Below are 25,237 nucleotides of genomic sequence, written 5' to 3' on the forward strand. Positions count from 1 at the left end.
GTGGCTTAGTTTGCAGCTATATATGTAATGTCTTGCGATAAAGAGGCAGTGGTATGGGAGTAAATTGGATTAACTTGGGCTATTAAGAACTTGCACGTGCAGGTCGTGCATTGGTGTGCAAGCGAAGAGCTAGCTGGCGGCGTTTGTCACTGAGAAGGTTTAGCTTTACTTCACTGCAATAGCAGCAAATGCTCACTAAAACGCACTTAATCAGAGATTTATGAACTCAAACAAACAAAACTCACCATTCTTCTTTTTCCGATACTTGGAACCATGATTTCTCAGGCATTTCTGCCGACTCTTGCAAGTTCCATTGGGTGGTGCAAGAAGAATTTGGACTTTTACAAACCGGAAGTTGCCGCGATAGACCCAGTTCTGTCAATATTCTAAAGTATGCGTCGTTTGAATCCAAATTGGGAAATTGTCTGAGTCTAGATTGTTCAATTCATAGCTATACTTTTCTTTTTATTAGTTAATGAAAAAAAAGGGATTTTCACTCCTAGTAATCACTCTCTGAATCTCACTTCCGGTGAAACCAGCTACTATCATAGTGGTACTGAGTCTCTCTCGGTCAATTTCTTGAGCAACAGGACCGAACACGACCACAACCGATCGAGATGAATGATCCAGCTGGAAAAAGAATGGTACGTTCTATAGATTCATTGTTTCTTTAATATTAGTCGCAAGGCTGGAACAAATACGCAAATCGCCTCTTGCACTTCTCAAATTATTTTATGGCAAGCCCTTGAATCCATCTTAACATTCATCATCGGCCCATAGGCTTCTGGAATCTTGAATCATACGCGTGCTCCCTGTTGATCGCTAGATTCGCTGAGAACAACAGGAACTGAAGCAAATTTCATCATGATACGTGGCGTTGCACAATGATACAGATAACTTACCATAATCAAGGCTCGAAAAAAGTTGAATCCCAGCACTTCCTTTGAGCAAGCAGCTCTATTAAACATATGTTGCTTGCCTGCCGGACCACTTCTTGGTCATCATAGTTAATGATTTTTTAGCGGATGACTCACCTGAATCCTTGCCCATAGGGCAAGTAACCTTTAAAAGTTACTTGCCCAGCAAGGAAGTCTACTCGTCCTTTGCCACCAAACAGGTATTTTCTTCCGAGTCGTGATAATTATTGGATGTGGCTTCAGGAGTATACATATATCATAGTGATATGAAGGATTCATTTTAAATCATTATGCAGATCAAGGAAGGCTCGGCTGAGGAGGATAACACCCTCCAAGATACCATAAAATTCCGAAAATAAGGCCCTCCATGGATAAGCCCCTCCGAATATAAGCCCCCCAAACTCATAACCCAAAAAACCCTTCGTTAAATCACCCCTCCAAATATAAGCCCCCCTGGGGGCTTGTACTTGGAAATTGTCCTCAAATGCAAAGTAAAACAAAGCAAAAATGGTAAATTTCCTCCCAACTATAAGGCTAGCCAAATCGATTTTGAGAGGCAAATTTCCCTCCGTAGATAAGCCCCTCCAAAAATAAGCCCTTCAAAAAGGGCCTTTGAAAAATATAAGCCCCAGGGCTTATTTTCAGAATTTTACGGTATTCATAATTAGTCATATCATACAAAAGCCAAATCAGGCAATTTTTTTTGTTATTTATTCCGAATATTTCCAACTAATTATGAAAACATGCTTACTTTGATGATGATCTATGCAAAGTTCTCGTCCTCGTTTCATTTGCTTGTTGCTTGGCAGTTTCTTGATGAAAAGCAATGTTATCATTGAATCAAGTTGTATTTTTGCTATTCTTGTACGTCTATTCCAGTTTGGCTATTCATGTGAAATCTCCTGCCATTTTCTCCAACTGTGCCAAAATAACTAACTTTGTGCCCCTTCTGATCTGCTCTCCCCTTTTCTGTTCATTATCTGTGAAGGTGACTCATTTTGACGGCAAACATCATCCAAATTTGGTCCGTGGTAGCTGGTTGTTAAAAAATTAGCCAGGGGTTAGGATAAAATCAGAAACTGAGCATGAATGAATAATAAACCTTTTTCCCTTTTACTTGTTAGTTCCATAAATCATCTTAAAATTAAGCCTCCCACTCTCTAATAAGCCCCCCGTTTTCAGGGGAAGAAAGTTAATAAGTGCACCCTCTCTATTAAGTCCCCTCCCCCCTCCTGTCCCCTAATTATTCTTCTCTAATAAATGATAGACTGTATTAATCAATCATGCCTGTCAAACTTTGTGTAGACTAATCCGGGATGGTTTATTTACCAGCTGGAAGTTTGGGTTGATTCTGATCCTCAGCTGCATGACCTCCAACCTTCTTGTTCGTGAGCTCCTCCACTTTGTATTCTAGTTCTTTATGGAGAACTGCTACCATAGTCTTTTCTAAATTAAATAATGGCCCCCTCCCAAATAATTTCCCCTCTCAAAAGGGCTTGAAATATTGCCAGGTTTAAAGGACGATTTATGGTAATATGAATATTGATGACCCTCTATTTAGCAACAAGTTACTATGTCTGCCAACAAAATTGTCATTAAATCACTTAAAAAACAAACCCTCTTTTCTGGCCAACCTTAAATTAGTGGCCATGTGTCTCTTCCCCTGGGATGGTCCCCTGAACAGGTTTTGTACCAAATATGGCCTCTTTGAGGTTCCATTTGGTTTACAATATTTTTACATCTAACTGAGTTTACATAATTGGACCTTTTTATATTAGCTTGTATGTTTTGCTTTTCCAGTGTTCTCCAAGGAATTTGTCTTTGTCTTTTCATAAATTATACAAACACACAATTTTGGATGCACATGCATAGGACGACATTTGAAAGAAACAGTTCTCTGGGGTACCAAATGTGGTCTGAAATGGGAAAACAAAACATACATCAGGGACCGCGGAGCAAGGTGAAAAGTGGCAGGGCTGACAATTGAAAATAATTTTTTCACATTGAAAATCGAAAAAAGGAATAAAATCATAGTATTTGATTTGTTTCTGTCCCGTGACTTTGCATACTTTATCCAGTGTATTTGTTGCTCTTTATAGGTCGACCAACATTCACGGTCAGTTCAGATTCAATGCAAGAAAAGACGCGATTACAATTTTAGTATAGAAAATACTACACTGAAGTGATCTGAAAAATTTCTAACTATGGCTGTTCACTGTTCAAGTAATGTAATTCTTCCTGCCATCGAAAATTTCATTGATTCGAAAGGAGAAAGTGACAAAAGATAAAACTTTTATCAACTCAAAACAACTACTCACCTTTGTTTGGCTTGAAAAAGCTAGTAATTTTCTTCATTTCGTCTGATAAAACTGATAAAAAACTCTGCCGGAGCTGGAAGTACAAAACACGCTGCCGAAAGAAGCGAAGGGGTGGCCAAGGCATGGCGTTTGATCAAGGGGAAGTCGGCCCCAGAGCACAATTACCGCGAAAAGCACAGGAGCCCCACAAAATGCCTGGCGTTTGAAATTAAAGAAAATACAGAGAATATAGCGGGATATAGACGGAAAAAAAACTTGTTTCAATTCTTTTTTTTTTTAATTATTTTTCTTTTAAGCGGAAAAAGTGGGGGCAGGGGCGCAAAAAAGTGGTGGGGCTGCGGCCCTACCAGCCCCTCCCCCTCCGCGGTCCCTGTACATGCTAAAATTGTCTATTACGTGCGGTGTTTTTTCTTAATTAAAAATCAATGTGTTTGATCTGTTGATTCGTCTGATAATAATAGGCTACAAGTTACATGTAGCACAGTCGAGTGACTTCAGTATTTAAAAAAACGTAGAACCTTGTTATAGGTAAAACCTGTATAATGTACAGCCAAGTATAGATGTTATGTGTACTTGCATTGTAGTAAAATGTACGGAACAACATTGGGACTTAAACACAATCGAAAAGTTAAGCAGAAATTATCCTGCACATGCACAGTTTAGTGCCAACATTACTGGGTGAGAATTGAATTTACATAGTATCATAGGAACCATATGCAGAATTTTCACTGAAACACTAGAATTATCCCATAATTTTCAATCAACAAAAACTCTCTTATAAGCATTGAGTTGAGCTTGCTTAGGGATTAGAAAAGAAATGAGGAGGTGATTAATTTTACATGAAACAGGATTCCTTGCTAAAAGTTTTGACAGTCGAGTCCTCTTCAGGATATAAAATTTTCTAGTTATGTCATATTCAATTATTTGTTTCTGAATTGATTGAGTATGAAGATCAAGGGCCTGGATTCGCAAAAAAAAAAAAGCAGAAATGTGATGATCATAGTGCATCATTTAGTCATCACCAAAAATAAAGTGTAACTGTTAACTTCAACAAATAGAAATCTGAGTGGAATCAGATTATTAAAAATTATTCAGTAATATACATTACTTCACATGGTGTTTGTTTCCTGATAAGGCTAATTAGCTTATTCCTTTGGGCACTGCAGGTCATATTCACTTTGAGAGTGACCGAAAGTGTGTCAAATGATTTCACTTTGACAAGGTTAAAAAAGATAAGATTTTATCATATATTAAGCTGCTTGAGCTACAAAGAGTGAAGATATTCTTTTGGTTCTAAATGTGTCATGGGCTGCAGTGAATTGTTGCACCTGTTATAATGAAAACTTTTTCCAGATACGTTCAAAATTTGGATCTCAAAAAACTTGTACAAGAAATTTTGATCACTGTAGACTGAGATTCACTTTTCTTCTTTTTTCATTGGAAAAATGGAATGTATCTTTCTTTCTGAAATATGTCATGGTTATGGTTACACCAGGCCAATTGAGATGATGTAATATAGCCACTTAAGCAACTAAGGATATTCACTGATCTCAAACTTGTCACCATCAATCTCACCTCTCAAGAAACCCCCTTGTTTTGCAACAACTGTACCATTGATCACACATACAGATGTAGAAAATGTAATGTGACCGTAGAAAGCAAAGCTAATACATATGCACAAACCCTAGTGGATTTTGCACTTGTGCAGCTAAAGAATTATGTTCTTAACTTGTCCAGCGGGTAAGTGGTTTTTAAGGATACTGCGAATTATAAATTAAAGTACCATAAATGACCTAATAAATGCCCACTTCCAAATAGACACCAAGGTCTTATCTAATAAACGCCCTCTCTATGTTGTTAAAATTGTATTAGATGTCCCTCTCTATTAAACACCCCCTGTTTAATAGACACCCTCTACAGAATTACTCCAAAGTACTAGGAAATTTTTTATTAGCAAACAGGTGCAAAATCCTTCAATTCATTCAGTTTCTTGCTTGATTAACCAGGGTTTGCATATTTCATCTTATTCAATTTAAAGTTTAAGGTAAAGATAGACTAACGATAGCCACACAGTAACAATGACCGAAGATTCTGACATTGATGTTGGGATTTGAAACTCTAGGGAGCCTAGACCTATCAATAAGGAGTGGATATTCTGCTATTTTTTAACTCTCTTCACACTTTTGCCAAAAGCATTTTAGTTTTGTTGAGCTTGTTACAGTCATGAAAATAAAAGCCTCTCTCTTTTAGATACCTCCTATCTATTTAACACCCCACTTGGACCGCTAGAATTAAATAGATGCCCCACACATTTAATAGGTCATTTACTGTACTGTAAGACAAAATTAATACATTGTAGTTAAGATTTCTCATAAATTCATGCTGATCAAAATCTGTTTTTCAAGCTCATATGACAAAGTGGAATTATTACTATTGTTATAAGAATGAATTAATAAAGCAATACTTAATAAATAGTAACGAATTACATGTATTCGCTTATCCTGTTCATCCAAGAAAATTTCCTGGTTAGCTACAATAACGTTTCAGTTAAGCTCAGGCAAAGCTGACTTTCTTTGCACACTGAATACAGTGCTATGTTTTCTTGTATACAATAAGCCAGTTACAGATACTTGTTGTGTTTTGGAAGGGTGTCAGATTACGAAAACTTTCCCAAAGCTTCATTAAAAAGAGATCTTATTCGGGAGGACCCATGTAACCTAATACCACTTTTTAGCCTAACAAGCAATCTTCTAAAATAAGAGTCAAATAAAGAGAAGGAACATCCTCTCAACCAAACTACCAACAAATCTCTATTTACTCACTTAACCCTCTAAGACCCAGAATCCACCCAGAATCCTGTTTTCAAGGCTTCCTCGCCACTTTCTTCCTGTAGTGTTTTTTTTTCTTTGTTTCTTTGTACATTTTGTTTGGCAAATAAAATAAACGAATTCTCCAGACTAATCTCCATACGTTTCTTCAAAGAATTAGTTGAGAAAATGTGAAAGAAATTCAAACATTATTCCTTTGGTGATCATTTTATTGATTTTATTCTCATAACCTTTTCTCCTGATGATGTATGGATATTGTTGGAAGAAAATTGATGATGGTCATTCTTTCTTTCCTTCAGTTTCAGTTTCTTTATCCTGGGATTTGAAACCGCAGTTACTCTAAATATCATTATGACAAGATTAAGTAACTCTTTCTTCACTAATTGGCTATTTTATGTTTTGCTATTGAGAGTTGATACCTTACAGTCCTACTTAGTGAGGGTTCATGATTTATGTAGAGGGTGGGGGGGGGGGGGGGGGCAAGAATTTTTCCAGTTAGTTTTTAGCGGGGGCTATGGAAAATATCTGCCAATGTGACTGAAGGTTTTAAGGGGGGGATAGCTAAAAAGTTGCGACAAAAACCATTACTGTGTTTCCCTCCCTTCTCCAGGGAATTGTTTGTGTCACTATGAGACTGGGGTGAGAAGAAAAGACAGCATGTAAGGGGATGATAAGAGGTGATGGGGGAAGAAGGACCACACCCTTTGCTCTTCCCATTGTCCCATTGCGCTTATTATTTTTGTTTATTTTTTTTATGTATAATGTATAATTTTATTTATCTATTGCTAGCGGGAGCCTCTGCTGAGGAAATAGTCTATGGGGGCTATAAAAAAATTTGGCCAATGTGACTGAAGGTCTGTGGGGGGGGGGGGGGGGGGCAGGTATCAAAAAAGTTTCAATAAAAACCGCCACTGTGTTACTCTCTTTTCCCCATGGATCTCCTTGTGTCACTAGGAGACTGGGGAGAGGGGAAAAAAGGAGCATGCAGGGGATGATACATGTAAGAGGTGATGGGGGAAGGAGAACCACACCCTTTGCCCTTCCCATTATCCCCTCGTGCCTATTATTTTTGTTTAATTTGTTAGGTAGGATTGTATCGATGAATTGCTTGTTGGAACCTTTGCTGAGGAGATAGTCCGTGTTCTTAAGTTTATAATCCTATTGGTGGTGAAGCTAGACAGTGCTTATCAGTTTGATAAATTTAAGTTTTTCAATAGCAATAAACAAAACTGATTAGTTTTTTGCCTATTAAACAATTGTTGTGCTGTGGTTAAATGTCTTGATCTATTTATCAGGGTTTTGTAGGTGGGAGTGGTAGCAGAGGAAAGGAGGTCATGTATTTTCCCTATAGTTGTTGGATATGGAACAACGGGGGCGAAGATAAAAACATACCAAATCAAGGGAGGTTTCCAAAAATTACACGGAAAAAAAATCACTTTAGCCCTTCTCTACATAAACTATGAACCCTCACTTAATTTGATAGAGGCTATAAAGACCTCACGTCTGTGCAAACATTTTGGCTTGATTTTGTAGTCCTGATCTGCTATTATTCAACTCATTTAATTCTACTAGCGGAAGACTTAAAATGTTTTTTGATGGTGTTTTATAGAGTCTGATATTTCTGCAAAATTTTTCTTTGCCCCCTGTGCCACCCACCCATGGTGAACCAAACGTTTACTACGTAGTCCTAGACTGCATCCAGCCTTTTACGGTTTGGCAAAAACCATCCCTGTCACCCCTTAAAGGGCATCCAAAAAAACTATATCCCCCAACTACCTGTCTCCTAGAAGGCTTTCCAAAAATGTTTGTTTTCGACGCCGCCCTCATGTCACAATAAATGAAAGCCACCTCATTTTCAATTTTTTTTGTGGTGGTAGCTGTTCTGTAGAGGTAGAGGTGAAAAACACTGAAAAGATCAAAAGATATGTTCTTATATTCACGAGCTAAATTCTGACATAAGATCGCACTAAAAGAAACGTCGTTTTGACAGTTTAAGTTCTTTTCGGGGTTAACCACTAACCATTTTGGCGTATCTTTGTGCTAGTAAACGATCACAAAGCCGATATCAGTGGAGTGCACCGAACCACTGCAGTTGTCCTGGTGTCCGGAAATACTTTACTTCACAGGGAGCACATTTCTCTGAAAATATCGGTTCTGGTAATGGACAGTTCCCGCCTGGTTCCCCTTGGATTTCAGCGTACCGACAGTAAACAACTATTGTTTAAGCGTGTTTTGAGATTCTCGATTTTTCCGATAGCTTTTGTCCTAAACGTGTTTAACAGATTCTTTAAGAGGGCTCTGCCTCAAAAAAAAACAAAACAATTATTTGCAGAGAAGATGCAAGAGTGGCACTGTGTTATTAACTCTACATGTAGTGTAAACCTGTTGTTTTTGTTATTTACTCATAGTAGCTCCAATTGTAAAACTTTCCTGTGCTCTTTTGGTTACAGCTGTCCCTTAAGACTTTGGCCTTTAATAAACTGATCACACCAGAGACGACAAGCGGCCTGAGTTGTCTACAGTCAGCTTGTGTTAAAGGAGACATCGAGACTGTCAATGCAATCTTAAACTACAGTCCAGACAAGCTTGATAGTGCCATAGCTATGGGTATTAAGATTGGCTACAACTCGTCGGTTTTTCCTGGCAAATCTCTTTTGACAGTCTTGAGACTGAAAGGTTCAGAAACGCACAAGCAGATAAGCGAACTTGTTGAAAAAGTTACAAAACACTTTCAATCCCAGTCTCTTTTGCACTTGGCTGCAAAAAGGGGAAATACGGAGCATCTTCGCAGGCTGCTTGAGTGTGGTGAGCATGTTGACTCCTTGTCACCCGACCTGATGGAAGGCCTGAGAGAAACGCCACTGATGTTGGCAGCTAGGTACAATGAGGTGGACGTTGTAGAATTCTTAATAGAGAGAGGCGCCTCTTTAGAGGCACAGGATATAGAGTATTTAAGCCCAATTCACCATGCTGTAAAAGGCGGTAAAATAAGTAATGTTCTACGCTTAATAGAGCTTGGAGCTAAAGTTTCGAAGGAGAATCTTGAGTATACGTCCCCCGTTCATTTAGCTGCTGAATGTGGCCACACCGATATTCTTCGTCTTCTCTTGGAGCACGGTGCAGATGCTACGAAATCCGTTGCGTATAGCGGAACAACTCCAATTATGTTAGCTGCTGAGAATGGGCACTTAGAAACCCTCAAACTTCTTCTAATAAATGGATGCGATTTGGATAAAGCTGATGAAAGCGGCCAACTTTGTTTGCACTGTGCAGCTGAGGGAGACCATTTTGACGTAGTCAAATTTATCCTTGAAAGTGGTGGGAATGTACTATCAAAAACTGGCTCTGGTCAGACAGTTCTCCATTTGGCTACCCGTCGAGATTTGGTCCAGTTTCTTTTTGAAAAAGGCGCAGATGTTCATGCAAGAGACTGCTACGGTAGAACTCCACTACATGCCGCCTCTGGGAAGGGCCGAACCGATACAGTCAAGTATCTTCTTGTTCAGGGGGCAAATGTTGACTCACGTGATGATTCTGGATGTTCGGCTTTGTATGAGGCTTTGCAGGGTGGTCATGCCGCTACAGCCAAAGTTTTGATCGATAGTGGATGCGACGTGAAACTTTCAACCGATCCAAAACGCCGTAAGTACCTACACGGAGACTTGCTCATAGGCGCGACATCAAGTGGACGTACAGAAGTTTTAGACATTCTTTTTCAAATCGGTTTACCTGTAGATGAACTTACACTGTATAATGAAACGCCTTTGATGTCAGCAGTGAGATCTGGACAATGTGAGACTGTTGCCTTTCTATTAGACCGAGGGGCTAACATTAACGGTCAAACCAACAAACCCAAAGCAGATGAAGGCGATGATCATAATGCCAGTGGCTCAGACTATAGTGAGGAAGATGACTACGCGAGTTGGTACGAGTTCAAACATCGTCATCGTCCTCCATTGTATTGTGCTCTGGAAGCGGGTCAAGAGAAAGTAGCTAAACTTCTGATAGAAAGAGGCGCTGATACTTCATACTCGCAAGATGAGGATACATCACTTTCGGAACTTGCAGCTAAGCATGGCTTCTCTGACATCCTTGGGCTTCTCGGGTGTAAGGATGACTTTCATTGTGATAAAATCGTAGATGGTGACACTTTACTGACATCAGCTGCTGGACGTGGAGATATCAAGTCGGTTCGTTATCTTCTACAAAATGGCGCAGACGTGAATATGAAAAGCGTTAAAGGAGAAACAGCACTTACCAGTGTCATTCAATTTGCTGACCTTCCACGTGTGTTAGAAGTTGTTAAACTTCTCATTTCGTTTGGCGCCGACATAAACGCTAAGAACGCCGGTTCTCGAACACCTCTTTCGTTAGCTTGTTCAAGAAATTTTTATCAGGTGGCCGAGCTCCTCCTTGAATTTGGCTGTGAGACCGGTAACATCTACGGTGATTCCTTTTCTCCCTTGCACCACGCTTCAGAAAACAACAATGGAAAACTTGCAGAAATTTTATTGCAGTATGGCGCTGATGCAAATGTGAAAGACGACGAGATGACACCTTTGCATGTAGCGGCAAGTTCTTCTGGTATTCTTGCAGCTCAGGTTCTCTTAAAACATGGTGCTGACGTTGAAGTTGTGAATCTATCAGGCGAAACACCTCTCGCCGTAGCAGCAAGTCATGGAAATTTACCGATGATAAAATTGCTGATAGAAAGTGGGGCAAATGTCCATACCCAGGACAAACATGGTAGAACCCCTCTCATTCTCGCCCTATGTCATATGCGGTATCTTGAGTTTGAAGACGCCGGAGTGGCTGTGGTTCAATACCTATTGAATAGAGGAAGCTCTGTAAATGCTACCGACGTTTATGGACGATCGCCAGTTCATTATGTACCTCCTAGTGCCACAAGAGAATTCTTTGACTTGCTCTTACATCATGGTGCTCGTGTGAATGTGCCTGATGAAAATGGAGAGACGCCTTTACATTTTGCTGCGTCGGTTGGAAGCAGCTCTTCAATTGAGTGGTTGTTGGAACATGGTGCTGACGTCAGAGCAGTTGACAGAGAAAATCGCACCCCACTTCACACAGCTGCATATGAAGGCCGCCGCAGTTGTGTCGAGCTACTAATTCAACATGGTGCTGATGTTCACGTCACCGACAACAAGGGATGGCTGCCTTTGCACCTAACTTCGTTTTCAGGCTGCGCTGATGTTGCTGGGCTTTTGGTTCAAAATGGAAGTGATGTTACAGTGGTTGACAAAAAGGGAAGAACACTTCTTCACTTGGCTGGAAAATTTGTACAGGATGAGTTTTTGGAATTTCTTATTCATCAAGGTAGCGACGTTAATGCACGCGATCTAAGTGGACAAACAGTTCTTGGGGAAATATCCAAATGTCCTTACAAAAACCCTGAGTGGAACTATATCCAAATATACCTGAACAATGGTGGCGACATATTGGCAATCGACACTCCAACAGGTCGAACAACGCTTCATTTTGCTGCGGAATGTAATTTCGTGTCTACTTTGGACAATCTATTAAACCAAGGCATTGAGGTTGACGCAAAAGACAAAAATGGGGACACTGCTTTGCACCGGGCAGCCGCATATGGAGCTTCAGAAGTAATAGAACGACTGATTGATCGAGGAGCGAATTTGTCTGCCTTGAACAAGAAAGGTCGGACGCCATTCTTAGTTAGTCTTAAAAGGAATCCTAACAAAACAGCTTGTGAGATTTTGCTAAGACGTGGAAGTTCGGTGCATGTTGCAGATAACGAAGGGAACACGGCCCTTCACTTCGCTGTCTGTCAACCCAGTGTTCTTAAGGAAATTGTGAAAAAGGGAGGAGATGTCAATGCGGTCAATAAACATGGATGTAGTCCCCTTCACGAAGCTGCTTACGGCGCGTACTTACCAGACTCACCGCGGCTCTTGATCAAGGCAGGTGCTGATGTCTGTTGCCAAGATGAACAAGGAAATACACCTTTTCACGTAGCTGTTTTGCGTGGCAACAGTAACATTGCTGAGTTTCTCATTAAGAATGGAAGCGACGCCCTTGCTACCAACTTTCAGGGTAAAACATGCCTTCACATGTCCAGATATTATGGCGATAATCGTCTTTTAGAGAGGATGATTCGTCAAGGGCTAGACGTTAATGCTGTCGATGAGCTCGGATGCACTCCCCTTCATATTGCCTTGCTTGGAAACGACGAGTGGCTGGTAGAATTGTTGTTGAAGAATGGTGGCGATTGTGGAGCTGTGGATTATAAAGGAGCCACCCCTCTTCACGTAGGCTGCTGTTCAGGAGGAAAAGAAACGGTTTCGTTGTTGGTTAATCACGGAAGGTAAGATTGCAGGTTTTTTATGTTGTTCCCAAAACGAAAATTGCAAAAAGGTCGTGATGGTGGTCGAGACGGGCTTTTGTCGGTACTTTGAAGGCAAAGTCTTCCCTCTCCTTAGCTGACATTTTGGAAACAGGGGTATTTGGCTATTATACAGAGGTGGCCTTTAGCCTCTAAAAATCAAGAGTGGGTGTATTTCGCTAGAGTAAAAAAGTGGCCCTTGTAGAGAGAGGTGACCGTTAGTGGAGGCTCTGCTGTAACTCATTCTTCAGTGAGATATCGGCTTCACATTTGAAGTGTCTCCATCGTTTGGTGACATATCAAACACGATACGCAGAGTTTCATCCAATATCCGGACACCGATAACTTGGTTGAAAAAAGAGTTTTCTAACCTATCCTAAAGGTTCCTGGGTATGGCATGAAACAGTGAGTAGATTAAGTTTTGAATATATGAAAATCATTAACTGTGGAGTGAAGAATTAAATGAAGGATGATCATCGCAGTTATATACGCAACTTTTACAGTTGCGAAAAGAAAGCCTGAAAACACTAGGGCTTGTACGAGATTCGAACTCTTGACTTCTGCGATAGAGCGCTGCACCGGTATCGCAGAGGTCAAGAGTTCGAATCCCGTACGAGCCTGAATTTTCTTCAGGCTTTTTTTTTCGCAACTGCAAAAGTTGCGTATATAACTGCAATGATCATCCGTCATTTAAGTGAGTAGATTGTCTGAGATAACTTCTCAGATGAACAACTATTCTTGGAGAAAGACAAAGCTACTAAAGTTCGCAAAATGTTTATGGTAATTAAGAAGTGATATCCAAAGCATCTGACGGTAGTGATTTCCTTTCCTTTCTATTCATATATTATTACTGGTTTGTGAACGGTAATTCACCAATAATGTGAAAAATCGAAGCTTCAACATCCCCCCAGGTATACCCGAAGCATTTGACACCTTTGCCGTCCCGGGGAAGGGGATTTCATGATCAGGATCTTTCGGGGGGTGGGGAATTTGAACCATAGACTCAATTTCATGTGACATTTATACTGTGCACGATGTTATCTATTGCAACCTGTCTGCAGACTCTGGTTCAAGAGCATTAGAAAGCCACCACATAGTAGAGAAATACGGTTTAAATTTCCCCGGGGTGCAAGCACTTGATCACCTAAAATGTATCTGTGATAGGGCATTTGAAAGACTTTTTGGCTCGGGGAAGGGGGAAATTTGGGGGTTGTCCCGGGTGATGTTGAAGCTTCGATTTGACCGATACATAATGACCACTTTTTTGCCGCGTCGGACGAGTTCGCTCTTGTATTGAACTCCCAGCAACACTCACTTCTCAGTTCTACAAACGCCAGTTATAGCTGTCCTGAAGTCTTATTGTTTTGGAGAGGTGTAACTGGATGAATTGCAACTCATAATTCCTCATCTCTATTTTCGAATGTCCCATAGCACACTCAGTTTGCCCCCAAAATGTCGCATAAACCTATTGTCGTCAAATGCTCCTGGGAGGTCGTTAGAAAACAATAACGTATGAAAAATTTGTAGGGCACACAGTGTATTATGGGGGATTCGAATATAGCTAATTAACAAAACTTGCTTTGCGATTTTTTAAATCTTTCGACTTTAATTTGTAGTAATCTCGAAGCTAAGGACTACAAAGGTTGCACTCCACTTCACATCTGCGCTGTCTTCGATCACAAATCCACAGCTAGTTTACTTCTTCAGAATGGAGCAAACATTGAAGCCAGGGATGAAGAAGGGAGTACTCCACTGCACCTTGCTTCAGCCTTCAGTGATGCAGAGGTAGTTAAACTGTTTCTTGAGCATGGTGCAAGGGTTGGTTCAAGGGATTCAGAAGGCAGTATTCCGCTTCACACGGCTGCTGCACTCGGTAGGATAAAATGTATTCCAGTGTTAATTGATGCAGGAAGTGACGTCAACGCGCGTGATGATAATGGAGAGACACCGCTGCACGTGTCTGCAGGCTCTGGTCATCTTGACGTAGTTCGTCTGTTGATGAAAAAGGGAGCAGATTTGTTTGCAGTAGACAAGGAAGGGCGTACACCGAGTACATGTGCTCAACTGTTTGGACACAAAGAAGTGGAAAAGTGTCTACAGGAAAGATCTAGCCTATCACACAAGGGTATTAGTCTTTCATCGGATCTTAAAGAACTGAAGGTTTTTTAGTTATTAAGTCATAGCACTTGTGATGTCGAACTGGTCGTCAAGTTGAAAATGACTAGGGCCATGTTAAACGGACATGACCCCTTGGGTATGTTTTAGGTATAGTGGAACCTCGATCTAACGAACCTCTATATAACGAAGTCCGCGGTATAACGAACGATTTTCTTTACCCCAGTAATCCAGTAATAGTAAAATATATGAAATAGAGCCTCGATATAATGAAACCTCGTTTTAGTGAACCCATTTTGCCAGTCCCTTGGCCCTTCGTTTTATCGAGGTTCTACTGTGCAAGTCTTCCCCTTCATACAACTTTTGCATCAAACATTTTGGGGGTGCATTTTTACTCTAGCTGTTGCTTACAACGTTCGAATGAGCGGTCGTACAGCATGTCCCTAAAACATAATTAACAGCTGAAAAATCAGTCACAACGACAAGGCTACTTCGCGTTAGTGCAACGGGACAACTACAAAAAGTAAAGTTGTTTTGGGTTACATGATTTAAGACCGACGTAGCGCGCAGATTGCATGAGCCGAGAGAGTGTAGATCATTTTTTAAAAATAGTGACGCGTGAGTTATTGAGCTAATACCCATCCTGGTGTCTGTGACTGAGGCATTGGTGGATTCTAGTCGAGCAGCTTAAAAAGGCCCTGTTTGCACTACGCAAAATTTTGTTTGTTTTGCAATAAATTCTTCTAATAGGAAGCCATTAATTGTGCGAACGATTTTTTCACCTACCAAAATATTCTCAAGTGTCACCAAACTTCAAAGATACCATGGAGAATATTTGAAGGCCGATAATTTGTCATGTGACAAACTCCTTTGTTCGTTAAAAGCCATTCTTCGTCGGGTCATCTTATCTCGCGAACATGACCAATTAAAGTCCCTTTAATTGAAGTTTCTAGTTATACGAAAAATTTCGCGTATCTCAGTGACGAAAAAGAATGCAAAAACGAAAAATTGGTGATTACAAAATTTTCAAGTTTTTTGCAAATGCTTAAGTCTATTTTTCGTCGTAGGGCGAACAGGGTCTAACAGATAAATTGTAAAATTACTTTTCCCGTTATGACATTTTAAGAGGAAGTTAGAGGGGAAGTCTCGGGAGAATTCTCCGAAGATTTCGTGTAAACGTATCTTAACACATAAAGTGCACTAGGGGACGCGCAAAATGATCTGGAATAACCAAAGAGAAATCAAAGAGAACTAAATCCAGACTCAAAGGAGAAGGGGAACAATAATCAATTATTTTTGAGTAATTGTCCAACTTGAAAAAGTTGGTCTGTCGTTGCCTAGTGCCCAGGCCTAATAATCCCGGCTGTCTTCGCGTTTGGAGTCATGTGGTCCGTCTCGGATACACCACCAAAGGTTTAAAAAATTGAAAGAGAAGGCCTGCGAAGACGTCGCACAGGAACCAGGAGAGGTTGAACGGTTCAAGCGCTCTTCAGCCACAAATTTTAGTAATTTTCATGTTCGAGAATGTTAACGCTTTTATCAGATTTTAGGTAGCTCTTTGTGACTCTGCTCCTTTAATTCATGTACATTTTGTTTGGCGGGTTATAATGTGTGCCTGCTTTTATAGGTCGTTTAGATAGAGCCTTTATGTATTTTGTGTAAATCTCTTGGGGGATTTCCCCTCATGCACAGTCCAATTAATACCTCCAAAGTTTGTTTTCTGCTCCAGCTGGAACCTTATAGCCTGAGACAACAGCCGACATTTTGCGACGGCACCAAAGGTTTCCTCGCGAAATGAAGTCTGAGGGACGAGCGCACAAATTCCATACTGATGACGTGTGACTACCCTGACCTTGGTAGTGCTTTTGATTGGTTGAAAATTTGCTTCAACCAATCAGAAGAGGTGAGGTGTATACAGGCTCTGTAGAAATACTGGCTTCACTTTTGGATTGCTTTTCATTTATTCTTTGTAGGCATTTAAAGTAAAGGCGAGGTTTATTTTTAGTTAGCCCAATCAGCTACAAGGCTGATTTCAGGGGCGGATCTAGGGGGAGGGTGCAGGGGGTGCGCACCCCCCCCCCCCCCCCCTGAGATGACCTGCGGTTTTCTAAAACAACTGGTATTCAGGAAAAAAAGCGCTATGTGGTTTATTGGTATTGAAGTAGAGCAAGAGACGAGTGCACCCCCTCCTACAAAAAATCCTATACTTTAGATGTAAGAATTAACGATAAAATTTACTTCTATTTCAGAGGAATGGCTATTTAACAATTATTCCTCTAAGTCAATAGCCCATGAGGCCGAATGGGCTATAGGCCTTGAGGGTGAGAGGAATAATTGTTTTAGTAAAATCCAACTACGTAGTTGGTCAAACTCAGAAATATCGAGATAAAACAACTTCAGCCGTCATTGTTTTGGTTTTCAAAGCCGGAGCTCTTCGCTACTAGTGGACTATAATATATAGCGTAGTAGTAGCTCAACCAATCAGAACGTAGCATTGATAATAGACCACTAGTTGGATTTTACTAAATATCTTCGAACTAACAGCGATTTCTTAACAACTGAATTTAGTTCAATTAGGCATAAGATACTTTCTTTGTGGATATCTTAAAAATGCTAATGTTGCATCCTTGATGATTTGGAGTATCAAAACTCTTGCAATTCAGTACTTAAACCCAGTTAAGGGGTATTTCATTTTTGATTGAAAAATATAAAAAATAATGGTGGATTATAAACCATAAACATGATAAAAGTATTAAAAGGTGGTTATAAAAAGTATTGTTTAAATTCGAATCTCCAAAAACAAATACTCTCATTCTAGTCAGGGTCTTGTCAGAATCAACACTTCCTCTAATCAATCACGTCGTAGGAACTCTTGTCTATTCCAAACAAAGCTTCTATCTCTTCCAACGACTTCCCTTTTGTTTCCGGCATAAGAAGATAAACAAAAACAAACGCCAGAAATGAGCATCCGCCGAAAAACCAGTAAGTTCCTTGAATTGTGAGAGATTCCTGCATGTTTTCGAAGAAGTAAGTTACAATAAAAGCAAAGAGCCAGTTGGCTATGGCTGCTACGCTGCAGGCGGGACCACGGGCTCGAAGGGGGAAGATTTCGGAGGTGACGAGCCATGGAACTGGACCCCAAGCCAAGGAAAAACAGAGGAAGAATACAATTATACACAAAATGGACAGCCAGCTGATCTTGGATGCTTCTACAGAATGACTTATGGACCCCAGCGCGACTGAAGACGCTTTATCTCCATGCGGCGGTATGTAGATTTCAAAGTATAAACCGAGACCCGCGAGGGTGACTACCATACCTACTGCCATTACTAATAAAAGGATTCGCCTTCCCGCCCTGTCCATGATCAAGCACGCTAAAGCGGTGCCGACGAACTGGACCAAGCCAACTGAAATACTAACGAGTTTACCGTCTTTAAAACCTGCTACCGCAAAGATACTTGCAGCATTGAAAAGAACTGCGTTGATTCCACAGAACTGTTGGAAGAACATTAATCCAATGCTGATGATTAGGGGCTTTGCTAAATAAGGCGATAACCATTCACGAATTGAAGGTTTCTTGTAAGATTCTGCAAATAAGAGGAAACAAATTTAGGTAATTTTTTTCTTTTTTTTAGGTTTTTCTTTTAAAGGTGGGATCGAAAGGGTGCGTAACTCCAATTCTCTTCCCCATCCATTCCTGAGATTTTATGGGCCTTCCCCCCGAACTTCGCGAAGTTCTGCGATACACCTATTTCCACTATTACTTTTAAAGAATTCCCAGTGAAATGAATAGTATCCATATTCAATAGCAAGTGTCCCCTCTTTCTGAATTTTCTGGATCCACCGGCTGCGAATGAAAGAGCGGAAACCGTTAGCGTCCCGCGTAAACGCTCTTTAGGTTTTTCAGCAGATGATGATCAGCGCAACGCGTGACGCGCTAAAAAACCTATGCGTGGGAGTCTACGAAACCATTTGCAAAGTCTGACTCGTCCTTAGTCGTCTCTTGTTATTTGTAATCGGTCACAGAGCGGCCGCGGGAGACTAATACGGCAAATCGGTAAATTGGACGATGGAAAGGTTACCGCGCTTTTCTCGTCAACAGTGATTAATAGGAGACCGAGACAGGGTTGGGGATTAGCCAGTTGCTCAGTGACAAAAAGTATAATTCTTACCCAGACTAGACTCAATGGCCTTGCATTCCTCCTCGATGTCGACGTCAGAACCTCGTAGCCAATGGATATATCTTACAGCTTCACTTCGTTGGTTCTTCCCGAAACACCAACGTGGAGTCTCTGGCATTTTAACCATAAAGATCACAAGCAGAGCTGGAAACAGGCCACCAGCGAGAGCAAGCCACTTCCAATTACAAAAGACACCGAAAACGGTGGCCAATAAAATTCCCATTGTTACTGCTAATTGGTTTACAGAACCCAGCATCCCACGGAGTCGTGGGGGCGAAATCTCGGCAATATACACCTACGAATTTAGAAGGAAGTTAGTATGGTTATTCGTTAATTTTTTGCCCCCAGAAGAATGCGCAGTTTTAATAATTACTAGTAGACTGCGAAACAGTCGGTTTACTCTCTTGCTAGTCTCACTCTGTCTGTGTTTTCACCTTCGCTCCACACCTTTTGTACGTTTTTCACCCACGCAAAAATACGGAGTGTTGAATAAAAAATAAAACACAGTTAACAGTTGTTAACTTCTGCATTTTTATATGAACCTGACGTTTAATATTCTGGTTAGCATACATTTTCAAAAGTGATCTAAAGTGACCGTTACAGATTATGACGAGACTATTTACACCTTATTGACGAGGGGTCTGGAAATGAGATTAAGACTCGAATTCAAAATTGTTAACAGTAATATTATTTAAGGCAACAGCTAAGAATGTATCAGCTTTTCATTGAATCGGATTTGCCCGACGCTAAAATGTCAAAACGATCCCACTTCATGTTATGTCCAGTGGCTTTGACCAATGTTTCATGTCACCTCTGTTTGTGTTGTATTTTTTTTATTAAGCTACGATGGCCCAAGAACAAAAGTCTTTATGATACGTACGGACTGTTTAGCAGTCTAAATTCCGGTAAGGTACGAAGGTATGTGATTCTAGGACTTTTTTTAGAGTTAAAAATATGCTAGCCCCTTACCCATCTCACAATTTTTTTCAGCCCTTCTTTTAATAGCCCACGTTCGATATATTAAAATTCTATCATGACTCCAAGGCTTCAGGGACAAAATTGCAAACTTTTCACGATTCCATTTTCTCGCAATTCCCAGAAGAGTCTTGAGCACAAAGAAAACAAAACCAAATATACAAAAAATGACCAGAAAGGCTCGGAGTCATGTCAGAATTTTAATATATCGAACGTAGGATATTACCCGCTTCGTACAGATTAGTAGGAGCTTTAGCAACGACGACGGCGACGGCAGCGAGAACGGCACAAAAGAATTAGGTTTGATTTGCAAAACAACAACTTTGCACGTGCAGCACGCTTTTTTGTACATTTCTTTTCCGTCACTGTACGACTACGGCTTGAAAATGCCTAATTTCACGTTTTATGGAGGACGTAAACAAGCGAAAACGAATTTTTCTTTCTCTTTCAAAACTTGAGTGTAGTCCCTAAGAAATCAACTCCACGGAAATTCGCCTACATTTGACATTTTCAGTGAATTGGAATAAGCTAAGCGTGATGCAGTTTGAAAAAACGCGAATTCATTTTAAAAGTGACTTTTTCGCTGTCGTCGCCGTCGTCGTCGATGCTAAAGCTCCTTAGTATCTTACCGGAACAGCAAGTGAGATCACTCCTAGCGCCAGGCCTGTGATAATGCGACCAGCGTACAACATAGCGCGATTCTTTGCCAAGCCGATAAGAAGCCATCCAAGCTCAAAGGGGACTGCGCAGAGTAGTATTGTCCCCTTGCGACCAAATTGGTCAATTGACCACCCCCCTACAGGACCTCCAAATATTGCACCAACCGTAACTAGGGACTGCAAAGAAAATGAGATTGGCAACAAGGTTGTTAGGTTGGTACCTGGGTTGGTACTCTGTGCCTATTGTGAGGACGCTAAGTGAACTTCATACGAATGTGAATGTTAAACCTTTGTACGGTAAACATTCTTAACGGACACCTCTATTAAAAAGACGAAGACCTGGTGTTTGTCCCTGTCGTTTTTCAATCATTTTACTGTAACTATACTCTCCATAAGACGGACACCTCTACAAGACGGACGACGGACAGTACTGAAACCGCCAATTAACAATTGAGGAGTGCTGTTTGCATTAAAAATACCTCAAAACGGAAATGTAGGTGTTCAACATGACAGTTAATTGTTTGGCTAGTTACAAAGTAGATGCACCGTTTTTAAGCTACCACATATGTATCTTCTGTTCTTCTGCTTTGCTTTTTCTATTTATGATTACTATTTTTCATTTTCAGAATTATTTCAGGTACGCACGTGTGAACTGGCGTATTTTTTAGGAATAGAAAACGTTCCTTTGATGACGTGATAAACGCCAGTCTCCCTGGCTGCCGTTCTTGTCTCGTCACGCAACGCTCCTGCCTTTTGGGGGATGTGCGTTACGTGACGAGACGAAAGCGGCTGCGAGGGAGACTAGGTAGACACCTGGTTGATTTCGACCAAAACGAGGTACTTTTTTTTAGTAAGTTTTCTCAAAATACATTTCCTTTGCAAATAAGGCAGCTTGTTCGCTATGCGCAGCGCAAAGTCTGAACGCCTGGCCAACAGGCTGCAAATAAGCATGTCTAATAACGCTATAATACCAGAACGTAAATGTAAACAAAAGGACTTGTTTCGGAATTTGAACTGAAAAATTGTCATTTAATTTTGACTCCAGAACGCCTTAAAAATGGAATGCATCTTCGAAAGACTAGTACAGATATATTGTTTTCGTTTTTATCGCAGCTTTGATACATTTCGGGAAATTTCATTTCACTGAGTAAAGTGTTACAGAAGGGGATGGACTTCTTAAGCTTGTATGTTTTGTTTTCACAATATATGTCATATGAGGAATTTGCCCTTTGTCTTCCCATAAATAACATGTCATAAACACATGAGTAAGACGAAATTTTCACATGACCTTCATGAGGGGAAATTAAAACGTATAAGTAAAGTAGTTTAAGATGACTTAGTAGCTAATGCAGAATGATTTTGCAAAATTTAGATTTAAAGCAAAAAAGAATTAGAGAAACGTCATGTGATATAGCTCAACGACGGCGCAGTACCTTTTATTAAAAAAGATAAAGATCTGACTTTAGTTTTCGAAAATTTCTTTCTACTAGAATGAGGGGATGTTTTGAAGCTAATAAAATCATGTAAGGTAGTGCATGGACGTAGGACAGACCAGCATGTGAAAGCTGTGCGGCAAATTCTGCAACCGACGGAGTGCAGTGGGACGGAGAGAGGTTATTTCTAGGGTCATCACTTTCACCTGCTCAGAGACTGAAAACATAGTGATGCAAGGCTCAGCAACCCTACCGTCGATATTAAATACTTGCTAGGGGAAACTAGACAAATTTTGCCTTGTCGGTAGCGGCTGGTGGATTTTGCTTATGGATTTGCTGGTCGAGACAATGTTAGAAAAAGATTGAGTTTTTTTTGGAACCGGGGGAGGCGGGGATGGATCCCATATTTGAGACGGGAGGGATGCTCGTCGCTAAATGAAACCAATTCGAGCATATCTCATGCCTTATTTGACCCCTAAAAGATACGACCGACAGAAAAACAGTCAGATTGATTGCCATAGAAACGTCTATATTCTGTTTACCTTTTTTTTTATTTTTATCCAGGGGAGTACTCATCATAGTTTTTAGGGGGTTGCTCAGCCACGAGGTCCAACCTCTTACCCTTTTATATACCATTTTTGTGCGAAAAGGTACCCCTGTCGTGTACCTTCTTTTGACCAAATGGTTCCCCTTTCACATTCGCTAACTTTGCATCCCTTTTAACTTCTTAAATCACAAAACTAGAACGTTTTTCACGGCTTTTTCACAGTCTAAAAATCCATCCCTTCTGCTCCTTTTGACTTAGCGAAATGACAGATTTCCCTACCATTTCATATGAAGGCACCCCTCCTCCTTGGCCGTATAGGCCATTGTAGGGAGTACCCCCGGTTCTTAAATGTTTTCTTTTTCTCGTTCGCACATCGCCAAACGAAAACCCATACAGGTGAAAATATTGGCGTTTTTCCTGAGCAATTTAAGTCCACAACTCTTAACAAGGCTACGAGCATCTCGCCTATTTCGCATATTTGAGTACCCCAGTTGCGGTTTTTCTTGTGTTCGAAAATTAACATTATCCATAGGCTGTACTGGTATTCCAAAAATTATACTCCTAACATTGTAAGAACAAAAAAAGTGCGTAGTTGAAAAACACTAACAACAAAAAATACTCACAGAAAACCAGGATCCTTGTGAATCGGATAAGCGTATTGCAGAATTCGCCTTGGCGCTTTTTAGATCCACAAGCGCGGCTGATGAGTAGCCTAAACAATACCCGAAGCACACCGGCCCCAATGCTGCTATGAGGCAAGCAAGAATAGGTCTTCCAATTCTTTCTTTTTTGTTATTTGCCATTTCAACAAAACTATCCGAAGAAGTCGGAGAAAGTTGTTGATTCTTTCAGGCTTAATTAATAGGGAACGATCTTGTAAGGTGCCGAGGCAAGTTGCTAAAGGTAGCCGATTTAAGGAGATGATAGAATTGGGTTATGTGACTCCCTCGTGATATTAATCAATGCAACATGAGTCAGTTGTCTAGTTGCTCGATCATGCATCAACAACTTAGCAGGGTGTGCTTACAAAAAGATTAAGCCTCATTATTCTTAAATTTAAATCAAAGAAGAATGAAAAAAATATATATATTTCATTAATCGAAGAAAAAGAAAAAACTATCAGGGTTCATGAACTCACTAGTTCCGTCCATAACAGGCAAGTGTTTGATAGGTATATACTTGAGTAAATGCGCCTTATCATAGTTGATTGGTCTGATGAGATCATTTAAAGTTATGTAACGTTACTTGTCTTTACTTTTAGATAGCCTGCGTGGCAGGCGTTCGAAAGGGAAGCGAAAGGGAATTAGGGCGCGAGACCACGCGTCCCTTCCCTTTCAAACGCCTGCCACGCAGGCTAACTTTTAGAAAAAAAGGATCTTGTTTACTGTGGGTAATGTCGACCGAGATATCGGTCGATATAGCGGTCGATATAGCGGTCGACACTCGGTCGATAGTCGGTCGACACTCGGTCGACAGTCGGTCGATACTCGGTCGACACTCGGTCGATACTCGGTCGACGCTCGGTCGACAGTCGGTCGATATAGCGGTCGATAGTCGGTCGATAGTCGGTCGATAGTGGGTCGACACTCGGTCGAGACACGGTCGATAGTCGTTCCAGATGTGTCTCGGCCAATATAGCTTTTCGTTCACCGACACTTCGCCGACTTTTCGCCGACACTTCGCCGACATTACACCGACATTTCGCCGACACTTCGCCGATAGTTGGTCGATAGTTGGTCGATACTTGACCGATGTATCGGTCAGTAATTAGTCGACACTCCGTCGATGGTCGGTCGACACTTAGCATTTCCTACGTTTTTTAGCTTGGAAAACAAGGAATTAGAAAGCATTTTCTAGCTTGGACCTAACTGTTTTTTTTAATTGTGTTTCTGCTTTTTTAATTTCAAACTTCAATGTACTTAGCCAAAATTCCGGAATAATAGCTATTAGTCATTTATCTAGCCATTTCTTTTAATTCATGTGAACGGGATTTAGCGTATCTGTATTGATGCCCACCACCTTTTCGCAGACGTTTCCTCCCCTCGTTTTTTTTTTCAGGGGTGGGAGTCTCGCTACGCGTAGCCGGCCAGAATTGAATCATGAAGAAGTCCGCTAAGTGAGAATGATAGGCCTTCAGCTTCTTGTTATGTGATTTATTCCTACCGTGTAAGGCCTATATCTGGCTGATTTTTCCTATGCCGAGAATTTTTCAACCGACTCAGAACTACATTGATGAAAGAATGTATTTACAGTTCATTTTTTTAAACTTGTTTTTCCTTAACAAGTTAAGATAATATTAATGTTAACGCGGCGCATACTGTTTTCCTTTTCGTGGATGACCAAAAGTGACTTACCATTCAATATTAATTTCTGTATACGCATGGTCGTTTCTATTTTGAACAAAATATAAATATAAAGCGAAAGGACAGAGCAAAAGGACAGGATAATGTAATGAGAACGTAGCGTATCCCACAATAAATGAATGTGTTCAGCCTGCTGGATATTTTTGTCACCTTCCTCGGCACATTATCAGCGCGTTTTATCAATAACTGATCGTTAAACAAAGGGCTGTTTCCGTCTTCAATACAGAAATATATAAGTTTAATTTGTGGTCTCTGCACAAGCGAGAACTTGGCGTGATGAAGCAGGTCAAAGCCCGATAATAAAAGATGTGTATTCCTCGCTATTAAAGAATGTCATGAACAGTAATTAATGACGTCTTTGCTTAAAAAAAAAGCCATTGGACTCACCTCATAAATTAACACACGACTGATATTCGAACGACAGTTAACCGATATACCACCGACAGTTGACCGATATACCACCGACAGTTCACCGATATACCACCCACAGTTGACTGATATACCACCGACAGTTGACCGATATATCACCGACATATGACC

The 25,237-nt window shown here is 40.6% G+C and overlaps 2 protein-coding genes across 2 annotated transcripts; one reads left to right on the top strand and one right to left on the bottom strand.

The window, feature by feature from the left end:
- Nucleotides 1-582: 582 nt before the first annotated feature.
- LOC140933462 (uncharacterized) lies at nt 583-14,716 on the top strand. The gene is made up of 3 exons (XM_073383019.1): nt 583-644; nt 8,514-12,406; nt 14,041-14,716. The coding sequence occupies exons 1-3, from the start codon at nt 618-620 to the stop codon at nt 14,591-14,593; spliced, it is 4,473 nt and encodes a 1,490-aa protein (XP_073239120.1). The 5' UTR covers nt 583-617; the 3' UTR covers nt 14,594-14,716.
- Nucleotides 14,717-16,786: 2,070 nt separating this feature from the next.
- LOC140935551 (solute carrier family 2, facilitated glucose transporter member 8-like) lies at nt 16,787-23,236 on the bottom strand. Its single transcript, XM_073385111.1, has 4 exons — nt 22,958-23,236; nt 20,325-20,531; nt 18,712-19,015; nt 16,787-18,126 (listed from the first exon to the last, which is right to left on the bottom strand). Exons 1-4 carry the CDS (start codon nt 23,135-23,137, stop codon nt 17,387-17,389), a joined length of 1,431 nt encoding a protein of 476 aa, XP_073241212.1. The 5' UTR covers nt 23,138-23,236; the 3' UTR covers nt 16,787-17,386.
- Nucleotides 23,237-25,237: the final 2,001 nt, after the last annotated feature.

This window comes from Porites lutea, chromosome 4 (genome assembly GCF_958299795.1).
Source record: "Porites lutea chromosome 4, jaPorLute2.1, whole genome shotgun sequence".
NCBI classification, from domain to species: domain Eukaryota; kingdom Metazoa; phylum Cnidaria; class Anthozoa; order Scleractinia; family Poritidae; genus Porites; species Porites lutea.